This window comes from Sparus aurata, chromosome 18 (assembly GCF_900880675.1).
Source record: "Sparus aurata chromosome 18, fSpaAur1.1, whole genome shotgun sequence".
Classification (NCBI taxonomy): Eukaryota; Metazoa; Chordata; class Actinopteri; order Spariformes; family Sparidae; genus Sparus; species Sparus aurata.
Window position 1 is genome coordinate 30,549,300 of NC_044204.1, and position 11,691 is coordinate 30,560,990.

Consider the following 11,691-nt stretch of genomic DNA (forward strand, 5'->3'; position numbering starts at 1 on the left):
ATATCGTAGTGTGATATAAAAATGTCTACCGTAGGATATAACCCTCTGTTGTTTATATCGTAATTTCAACATGTAGGCTACTTGTTTAGCACTGTTGCTACACTAACGTTAACGTACACTACGGTTGTGATTTAATATGGCGTGTAAAGCACAACTCAACATCGGAATGACCGTTGGATATCCAAATTTTGAGTTCAAAGCAAGTTCATTGTATGAAGGTGAATGTAACTGCACCAGGCTACTGCTTTGCGGTAGCATTTTTACGTCACCCGCAAGGACTCGTTTACGGCACCGGTCGCTCCGGAGTAAACAGAGGCAAAGCAGCATGGCGGAGACGGAGGAGAGCGCAATGAAAGCCTAGTACCCCTCACATCTCGTAACTGGGCCTGCAGTTGTGTGGCAGTTGCATAACGATGTCTGAGTGCATAGGTCCTTAGGTACTGGTCATCGTTGCGTTGCGGTCTGTCACTCGTGGGGCTCCACTCCTGGGTCTGTCACGAACTCTGCCAGTAGTTCTGTGTCTTGATGCAAGTCTGCTGATGACACTTTGAGACACACCAAGTTCACGAGCAACATCTGACTGCCTGCCTCCGACCCAAAGGCGCGCTATGGCCAGGTGGCGCTGCTCGTCCGTTAAGTGACGTCGTGTGTTCATGGCTGTTTGAATGATGAACTTGGAATGACTTACTGACAATACCAGCTTTTTATACCCACAGAATGTTGAAATTGATGCCACATTGAAAAGGGTTGTCTTTTAGTTTTTTGGTATTGGTCCCAATATGTAAGGCACACTGTACACAGTGAGACCATTACGTGGAAAACACAAAATGAGGTGTGTCTATCACCCCAATCCAATTGCCTCCCTATCCCAAAACTCTCTGAAGTGAAACAAACACCGTATGTATGAAATCCACTGAGTCTCTCACAATATCCCTAACTTATTGTGAGTAGTGTATATATAAAGTACTATATCGGAATATATATTGTTATCGGGATATAAAATTAGCTATATCAAGATATAAAGTTTTGTCCATATCGCACAGCACTATGTACAGATAACCAAAACTGACTTCAAAGTAAATGTATGGCTGATATTTAAAAAGTCATATTTTAACTAAAGTAGAACAAATAGCCCTTTTTACACAGCGACGCTGCATTATCTCCGCAGCGTTGGTTCGCCAATTCTCCACCATTGGTGATTCACACAGAGAGAAGCATCTCCACCTTAAAGACGAACCACTGTGTAATTCAAACAGAAAGCCAGCGCTGCGGCTCCTAAAGAGGCGTGACGGTACATGTCATGATGATAACGTCTGTGTGTTTTCATGGTGTTTCCCTGGTATCCCGCTGTCAATCTAAACCCGCGGACAGTTTATAATCATATAGATGCTGTTATAATGCAAGATCCTGACCCACAAAACACCCTGGAAAGTGACAAAGTTACGTTTTTTAAACTGGAAGCTGTCTGACTCCCTCACTCGCGGGGACAGAGGCATTTTCTGGGGGCAAGTTCACTGAAGTCTCTGACCGAAGGGCTGACAGTTGCGATGATTTAATTTCATCACAAAACACTCTGTTAAAGTTTTTTGCCGGTGACAGATGCCGTTTTTCAGGCAGAAATGTGACAAAAGTTGGTAGGACGGAAAGGAGGACAGACAGGAGGATGGACGCTTCTCCATGTACAGCTGTGGTATTTTTTTCCACATATAAAGTTGCCAAAGACAGTTACGATTACTACGTTACTTTTGTTTAGTCATGTGATGTTGCTTTGTGGGTAATTTCTCTTTATTATGTTGAGTGAGGGACCTGCGCAGTTAGCAGACTGTACGATCGACATGCCCCCGCTCCAAGCCGCCGGCTTATCCGTTCGCCAATAATACGGCCCTGATACTACCTCCAGAGGCAGATCAGCGCCGGAGCGAAATTTCACCCCTCACAGCATCTGAAACTTTCACACAGCACTTTTCCCCGCGTTCAAACGACAGTGTGAACGGGGCTAATACAATCCACCAGACTCTACAAAAATTCACTTTAAATCCTGCCCCTCTCTTCGACAAAGACTCCTTCTTGAGTCTTATTTTTTGGGAAAAGATGTGCAAAGTTTTAAACATTTTTAGGACTTGCACTGAAGCCTTTCTCTGGTCTGCACCTTGCTTTGAGTAGGCATGGGACATTATGAATATTTAATGTCAAGATTATACTGAAATAATTGAGATACACAACATTGAGTTAATCTATAATCCCCTTATTGGACATTTACATCTATATAACATCTATGCTGAACTGGACCACAGGACCATATCAAACCCAGTCCACTATCAGCCGTCTTAGCCCACAGATCTATTCTGAACTTGAAAAATCTGCCTTTAGTTTTTGTGCACTAAATACATGGAAATTATCTCCCAACCATTTTAAGATTGACACTGTTATTACCCCTGGACAATTCAAGGCGATTATCTTAAAACACTTCACCTTGTTGCTCAATTGTTTTCACCGACTCTAATTGTTTAAAGTCAATGTCTAAAACTGTTTATTTTTGTGCATGTCAGCATCACTGCAATTGAGGCAAACCTCAATGATTTTTAAGGCTTAAATAAAGGTTTATGTGAATGAATATTAGACCGATGGGGATAAAAAAATTACACTGAAGACAAACTGAATCCACTTTACATTAAGTTTGTTAAGAAACAAATATTTTGTTTTGTATCACAGATAGGCCATCCATCCTTTTCAGTGAAACACAATCAAACAATCTTCAATAAGGTAAGGTCTCCTTGGGCAAGCCAAGTCTTCAGCCATGACGTCAGGATTTTGGATGGACTGGAAAGATGCCTGCGTCCCCTTGTGGCATTTCAAAACAAATCAGGAAATCAAAATAGAACTGTATGTTATCAAGCTAGACAGCTTTTTCAGGTCACTCCTGTGAGGATATTCATGTTTAACCCGATACTGGAAATCCACCATGCTTAATATATGATGAGTGTTTTTTTTATCACGATCTGCGATAACATCTCATGCCTTCCTGTCTAACCCAGCTGTGAGTTCCATCTTATAGAGAGAAATGAGGAAACTGGAAGCATTTCTAACAGTTCATTGATCAATATATTCAGATGTTCATCTCAGAGAGATATAAATATTAAATAAATTGCGAAAAGTGTGATACTTCACTGTACATATCAATTCATGATCTATTAAACACTGGCTCTGTCCATAACTGATGTGAAAGGAGAGGTCTATACACAGGACTTTGAGAGATAACTATGCACCATCTCTGAGGAGTTCCTTTCACATACTGAGGAACTAGATGAATAGAAATGTGGATTACCGCGCTGCAAATCTTCCCCAAGTTTATACATTCATTTCCCAAATCTCACCTTGAGAGTGAAAGCTACTTGCTGGGGGATTTTCTCAATTTCTTGCTTGATGGGACAGGTGTATTTACTTACATAATTGTATTCCTCATCCAATTTATAATGCGATTAAATATTAATACAATTCTGAGTTTGAAGAGGAGGCAGATCTGTGAAAAATATCTAGACAGCAATATTGTGAAATTGTTCTTCTTGCTTTGCAACTTTTTCAATCACCCATAAATGGAACAGAAGCAGTGAAAGAGAAAATATTCGGCGTCTTAGGGTGCATTGAAAATGGTACTTCAACAAATAAAGCGCCCTGAGTAGAAGATAAAAAAAAAAAAAAAAAAAAGGTGCAGGGTTTTTTTTTTCCACCGCGATGATCTTGACTCGTCTTGGCTGAGCTTTGTTTAGTTAGCAGCAGAGCTCTCTGGGGGAACATTGAGTGGTGTAGTCAAAGTGGAACTCTCCTGAATGAGCTCTGAGCTTCGAGTCCCCGGTATCCCAGCGTGTGTGCCGCAGAGTCAAACAATAGAGCCAAACGCAAGTCATAGCCAAATCGTAATTACCTCTGCACCCTGCAGAAGCAGACCAATTGACTCTTTGAGATGAATGACAACAGGTAAAGGGCAGTGATTAGCCGCAGGCCTCAGAAGCTTTGTTTGGCGCAGAGGGAGAGGAAATTCTCTATATAGGGCAGAAGATATGCTTCACTTATTACACTCTTATTATTCTGTCGACTTATAATGGGCTCAATTCTGCTCAGTACTGGAAACTTTGCTTGTCACGCTCGGCTGGTGGAGCACATGCAGTTTGGTACATCCACATAGATTGTTTGCGTTGTCACAGTTGTATTGTTTTGACCAATTACCCCCACGATTTATTGCTGATTGAGAATACCAAATTGATTAACATTGAATTACTTACTATAATTTCTATTCTCTGGGCTCATAGTTTGTCATTAGTAATTTAGGTAGTCAGTCACAATTAACAATGGTTAGACAGCAGTTGATATAAAAGAAAAGATTGAGGATAGTCTGCCTGTGCACGGTGACATGATAAACAACCAGTGAATGATATTATTTTGCAAGTGCAGTCAGCTCAGGCTAAGTCCAAAACTAAAGGTAAAATTCTTCACAGATAATATTAAATCATTTCAAAACTGACCTTTCAAATGTTAAAACCAAACACGCTCTTTTACTTCAGCTTGATGAACTTGTGAGAGACAGCAGCCTAATTACAAACACCTTGGTGATAAAAAAAAGTCAAAAAATGATTAAATGATCGGCGTCCGTGTAATGAAATGCTACCTAAACTCATTAAATTTGGAAATATTGACCATACTTTCATTAATAAATCAGCAGTTAATTGTTTGCACCTCATGTGTTATCGAAATAACGAAGTAATTAATCTAAACTGTTATAAATGTGACCCTGTTTGCCTCGTAGAGTTCTGCTTTACATAGAAAACAAGCTGAACCCTTTAAACTTAAACTTGAGTTCCGATTTCCACCCTTTTTCAGCTTAACCCTGCATGACACCATTTTCTTGTCAGTCATCAAATATTAATACAATTAATTACTATCAATAGGGGCCTTAATGATTCATTCATTCACACACACATGCATTAATTATGAATAATGCTGATTTAACTGCATCCATCTGGTAAAATAAAGGAACAGAATGAATCCCTTCAGCAACAATCAATATGAAATTATTCGAACTGAACTATTCATGAATCTTTCTAAATGTTATTTAATATTTAGTATGAAACACAGCACACAACGTGTCAATGAGTTCGTGTCTTATGATACATGCGTGTGGTGGCATGTTGTCAAGTCAATGTGGTAAATATCGAAATGTACAAGTTTTGCTCTTTGATTCAAAAAAGAATCTAATAGAAAAGCAGCAATTATAGTCCATTATAAGATTTGATGTATTCTCCCAATATTACTATTGTTGAGTGCAAGGGTCAAATGTAATTAAGTACCTTTACCCAAGTACTGCACTTAAACTGGCAATAAACAGGTTTTCTGCTTGAGTGTATCATTATGTAGTAAATGTTGATTGTACAATGTAATGGATATAGAATAATGAAACCATCTGCCTTTATGCTGGTTCCCTATAAACCCTCGCAATCACTATATAATGTTGTCTGCCGCAGGGAAACTGAAGGTTAACTGTTAATCAATTTCTATTACAGACTAAATGACTGAATAAACTCACATTTTTGTTATTTGAGGAAAACAAACAATCCAGTTGTCTTTGTAACAACAATAATATCACTTGGAAACACTGAGAATGGAGAAGTTAAATGTTGCCACTTTACGATCAAGTTTGAGGTACTCTACAATTAAAGTAAACTTTAAGTAAATTACATACTTCTACTGGTGTAACATTGTCAGTGCAGGATCTTTAAACCATATTTTAATAAAAGCAGATAACATACAGTATAACATCATTGGATCAAAATGACTTTTACTTTTACAGCTCCTCTCAGTGCTTTATAACATCTTTCAGCTAATATTTTGAATTTGATCCAGACTGCAACTTCACTGTCATGTTTCACTCTTTCATACCTTCATTGTGTTGTTCATGGTCAAAGCAGACAGCTGTTGTTCAGCACAAAACAGCTCTAAAATAACCACTGCACATTACCTGCTAAACACAGAATGGCTGACAAGCACAGTTAGCAGGTAGAGGAAACATTTTGCAGTTAAGCACTGGATATTTTTCTCAGCAGTTGGTGCAACCAAAAACAGACATAAAGAGAGAGTGAATACTTACGTCCACCAGGTGGACAAGCACAACACCGAATGAATGATAATGTTGCTCTCTAACTTCTGGATATGTAAAAAAAGAAAATGCGCGAACATGACAGCTTGTTTTCTCTGCCAGCTTTAAACAATCAGAGGTGCCATTGTGAAGGTGGTACACTCCCTCCTCTGACGTTTCTGAAAAGTTGAAATACTCCTATGTTCTTAACATTACTTCGATTGCCGGTGAACAAAGCAAGCCTTAGACCACATACACTCACGGCAACAGTTTTTATCCATTTAAATTCTGGCACGTTGTTATGTGAGATTTGGTCGGAAGGATATTTTTGAAGCATAAACCAATGTGACACAGCTGGCACAATGTGTGAAAGTGTACTCTGAGCCACTGACGTGGATGAGGATTAAATGATGTGTGAAAACATCTGCTGTGATATCACCATTACACCTGTTGGGCTGTGACAGCAGGCACACTCAGCAGCTCTCAAACTGTGATCTTATAGTACTCAGGCAATGCAGAGATAACTGGATAATGTGATTTATCTGAGATATCTAATATGATATTACAAACAATGTAGTGACTGAGAGCAATCTGTTGACAATTTGCTATCATTCATTTTTTAAAAAAAGCCTCCATGATGAGATAACACAGGCGGGGGAGTGTGCACAAATGATTTTACAACATGTTTAATTGGATTATAACATGCATGCTATCACTACCTGTAATCCCAATCCCCTGCAGAGGAGCCATCTGGATCTCCAGCGATGAAAGTAAACAACCGTTAGCTAAATGGTGCTAATAACCTCCCGGAAATAAAAGTTAAAATAGTACGAGGTAAACAGCACACACAGCATTGAACACTCCAGGGTTTACAAAAGCATAATAAGTGGAGTTGGTCAATGGGCTCCATGAGAAGAAGGAAGCGGATGAAACTATTATGTCTTATTGAGTTTGTAATTCAATAAAACGTAATGGTTTCATTCAAGTTAGTCATATTAACTGCTGATTCGCTGTAAGGAACTGCAGGGGTCCTATTGGAAACCAGAATATTGAAAGAACCGACCTTAAAAAGCATCATGTCTTGGACAAAGTGGCTGAAGCCGCTGCAGAATGTGCACCTAGAAATACTGCTTCCTTGTTCAACTACAGCTTTCAAACCAGTAGAAAGGAAATGAGATGGACATTACTGCAGAAATGACAAGCCCTCTTAATGGGTTCCTCTTTAGCAAGTAAAGTAAAAGTTGAATGTTGAATCAGGTCTCTTGAGGCAGAGTGATGCAAGTGAGACAAGGCAGAACAGTAAACAACAGTGGCAGAGATGGATTAACAATGTTGGCTCTGTTGATGAAGCTGTGTCTTCTGCTACTGCAGAATTCAAGGGTAAACACACGAGGGGAACAAACAACTGCAATTAGAGAGTCTTATTTGACCTTTCATCTGGTCTATTCACTACAACTGCTGCAGGTGAGTAAAACAGCACAAAGACAACCCGACTTTATTACACTTTCTATTGATCCGGGTCATATTGCATTGAGTTTACCTGTAAAACATTGCGGATTCAGGCTGGAACACTTGCCAAGGCAAAGAGGAAGAGGACTGCTAATTACAAAACGTGACGCAAAATTGTCTCGCCCGAAGTTTATGGAGGGAAGCCTCAAGGACTCACACAATGTGCTTTCGTGAGTCAGTGAATGTAAACTTTACTTTGTTTCTTGGCAAAAGAACAACAAAACTATCCACAGGGTAAGGTCTTTCTAAGTAACGTAATGCGCTAGTTTTGCAATTCAAGTGATCTGTTTATTAGTTATGTTTTCAATTGAGTAATCCATTTCTGTATACAGAATTTTACCGTTGTGGTTTGTTTGTTCCGATTTTTAACCAACTTTGGATTGTTGTCAGTGTGCTGGTGTAACTCAGCTGGCGTGATGGCAAAGAGGGCAGCATTTACTGTAGTATATACATGCCTGTGTTTTCATTCATACTGTGTGGGACAGTAAGTTTCACTAACGTAGTGCAGCTGCTATCTGTCAGCTCCTGCAAATTTTGGTTAATTTTTTATGTGCTTCAAATAATTCAGGCTTTAATTTTTAGAAATCTTTAAGAAATAGCCCAATGCTACATGTTGTGTGAACATTAAAGCTATATGCGCCCCTGTACCCTCGCGATGTTATGTTTCAGTCAAACATAACAGATGACTACAGAGCTGTGAAAGGGTTATTCCATCTGTCATTCCTGTTCTTGTTAGAGTGTGCCATTTCATGCTGGTAGAGCCTAAACGTTTAGAGAAGGATGCGCAGAGGTTTTTATTTTCGGTAACACATAAGTTCTCCAACAAGTTACTTCTATAGTGTAACATAACAAGCTACTTTTTAATGGTAGTAATCTTGTAATGTAACGCAATGCTACCGGATGCTGATTATGACCTTTGCCAGAAGGTTATCATTTCACCTGTGTCCATTTGTTGGTTGGTTTGTCAGCAGTATTACAAAAAAACTGCTAAATGGATTTTCACAGACTTAAATATGTTTTTTTTAATATTAGACTAGAAATAAAGGGGACTGTGGAGCCTTGGCGGAGGTATGCACTCTACTAAGTGTCATTCTAGTAATAAAGTATTCATAAATGTACACTGCATTTTAGTGTTGTAGTCCATTTGCCTTGCATGTTGTATACTGAGTAGTTTTATCCGTAAGAAATCTATGGTAATCATCTAAACATTATCATCATGTGTTTAGTCCATTAAATATTACATATAGCTCTAATCCACATGTTGGAGGAAAGTACACTAGTTCCCTTTGAAAGGTAGCATGAAATGGAAAATACCCAAGTGAAGTGCAAGTGTTCAAACTTGATTTATCATATTCCACTGCTACAACCAGATTTTTTAGCATTAGGTGTGACCTAGTTTTAAACTCCTATCAGGTGGCCAGATACTGAAGAGAATGAACTTTAAAAATTGTAAAATATTTTGGTTGCTTTACTACTTACTGCCTCCTTAAGGTTCGGATTTTTGCTGCCTACTGTGTCAGTGCTTTTGGCAGCAAACTCCGGTTTTCCTGCAATGGTTTATGAGAGCACATGAGATCCACTGCCACCGTTATTAAAAACATCTGCTGAAACTCTGATCTGTCCAGCAAAGCTCTTACACATAAAACAGTCTTAAAGATGTCAGCTTCATCTCCACATGATCAATACAACAGGTTGTACTTCATTGGCACACTGCTCCATCGTAAATCCTTGTTTGATTTAATAAAGCAGACATAGTAATGGAAATGGAAATGCTTGACAATGGCTGGACCTATTTACAGTAATTGCCACCATAATGCTGTCAATATAGAGACATATTATAAACAACCATCCATAATGTTGTTTTGTGAATTAGTCTGATGTGGGCCATGGTTCTTTTAAAACCTGCAGAAATAAATTGAAGGCAACGCAAGACAAATAGACGACAGACCGTTATTATCTTTGTGCTTATGAGCTGTTGGAAAAAGCAGACCTATTCATCACATATTAATTATCATGATTTGCATCTACAGACAAGGTATTTTGGAGGCCACAGACAATTCAAATGGGCCTTTATTTTCTGAGAACTCTAATTCAAAGAAGGGCTCTAAATTATTTTAATGCAGTCATTTGTCTCCTTCTTTCAGCAGAGTAAGCCATGGTCAGGACACAACTATATTTTAATTAGAAGAAGGGGGGTAATTCAACTCATCACTTTAAATTCATCACCTTAAATTAAATAATGGCTCTTCTTGTATTTATGATCGGCTACGACCTGAGGTTCGGGAGTGCACTTAAAAAGGTGACATTAGTACAAAGAGGAAAAAGAAGAAACCTCATAATGCAGGCTACAGTCAGCATTATTTCTCTCGTCACAAAGCTGTGCTTAACGTCTGGGTAGGTTTAAGCACAAAAACCACTTGGTGAGTCTACAAACATGACTGTATAGGCCTAAATCCTGAGGGCACAGACACGGCTTCTCCTCCAAAATATTTTTTTTTTGTCGGCATACACAGTTCTGGAACGTCTCCCAAGTTATCCTTAATAATATTCAGTGGTGTCATTGTAACTCCTGTAATCCCAGAGAGGGGGTAATCTATCCACAGAAAGCCTATAGCACCAATCATGGCCCTTATATTCTAGGCATCAGTATTTAGGGTTCTGGAAAATACATTTGACTAAAAACCTAGGAACTTATTTGGCTACAGGTTTCTTTCGTTTACTAGGTTGTCAAGAAGAGTGGCTGTAGCAGACTCTATGAAGAGCAATAAGACCTCCAGCCTACACAAAACACCAGTTTATGGAAGATAAAAAATAAATATATAAATATATATTGTCAAGAGGTTCTGTTCAGTTTTGATTCCTTGTATACATAATCCTTAAAGCATATAACACTAGTACTTGAATACCTCTATTCAACTCAATTTCCAAATAGGACAAATACAACTCAAACAAGACATTGGAAAATGATTAACTCAATTAAATTGTTCATAGATCAAAATGAAATGTACTACTCAGACATTTCAGTTTACAGTCTTTGCTCCTTTAAAGCTTGCCATTTCTCCAGTTGAGTTACTTTAATATCAAAAAGCTCCTTCAACTTAATTGATCCCTTTTAAGTCTCTTCACAGCATTGGATATGTTTCTTTTAAAACGGGGCATCAGTCGTTAATGTCAGTTTTAGAAATCCTCTAAGGCATACTCACATTTTACAGTGCTTACCTACCAGCTTTAACAATGCAAATACACAGAATAACCTCACCAGCTTTACCTGCGCTACAGCAGCGGCTATGACAGTAGCACTTCAGCTTCTAGTCTGTAATTAAGCGTTGGCGGCTAAACAGCTCAACCAATATCAACCAAAGCATACTCTTCAATACCTTTCTTACACACAATATCCGGACTGTGTTTGCTCTATGAATCTCGGGAGTAAAAGTAACACACTACTGAACAGTTTCACAGCGAAATTGTGATGCTAGTCAGCCATCTTGTGAAGCTAACTCACCAGGGTATCCAGGTTAATTGGAGGAGACGCCCGCTGGAGTTTCTTTCGCCGACTCCACTCACACAGTAACTTGGCAACACGACCAGCTCCTCTCAAGTTTCCGAACTTAATCATGGAGTTGTTTTGCTTTCTCCAGGTCTAACTTTAACCGACACCATTCACCTGTCTTAGCTGGAAACTCGGGGGTTGCCATGGGAGATTGTGCTGCGTAGCCGTTTAACGACGTAACTTCCAAAGTGATGCATTTAAGGAACCATCGTAACTCTGCAAACTGCAGAAGTAACCTGCATTAACTTACATCATGTTAGTGAATGCTGAAATGCCGCTGTTCCTCCTTAAATCAATCCAGCGTCTTTTCCACCTAGTCAATTAAACGTAAAATATGTAACTCCCGCCACTAGGGGGCTCTCTATTAAAAGAAAACAGGTTTTGCGGAGTGTTGAGTGAAGCGCCTGGTGGAGTGGCGGCAATAACCGCTGCTCAACTGCTCAACTGCTCAAAGCCAGTCTCCATTTTGGAGGTGACCATCATTTCTTTCCCTGTGCTGTAATGC

The 11,691-nt window shown here is 39.1% G+C and overlaps 1 protein-coding gene across 5 annotated transcripts in view; it reads right to left on the minus strand.

The window, feature by feature from the left end:
- The window catches only part of tnmd (tenomodulin), a 75,583-nt gene extending 64,174 nt beyond the window's left edge, over positions 1 to 11,409 (minus strand). The window contains exon 1 of one of the 5 annotated variants that reach the window (XM_030395979.1): positions 11,139 to 11,409. In XM_030395979.1, the coding sequence (XP_030251839.1) occupies positions 11,139 to 11,252 (114 nt within the window). In that variant the 5' untranslated portion in view covers positions 11,253 to 11,409. The remainder of the gene's footprint in view (positions 1 to 11,138) is intronic. The other 4 variants (XM_030395982.1, XM_030395978.1, XM_030395981.1 and 1 more) reach the window with 4 other exon arrangements.
- Between the last annotated feature and the right edge of the window lie 282 nt (positions 11,410 to 11,691).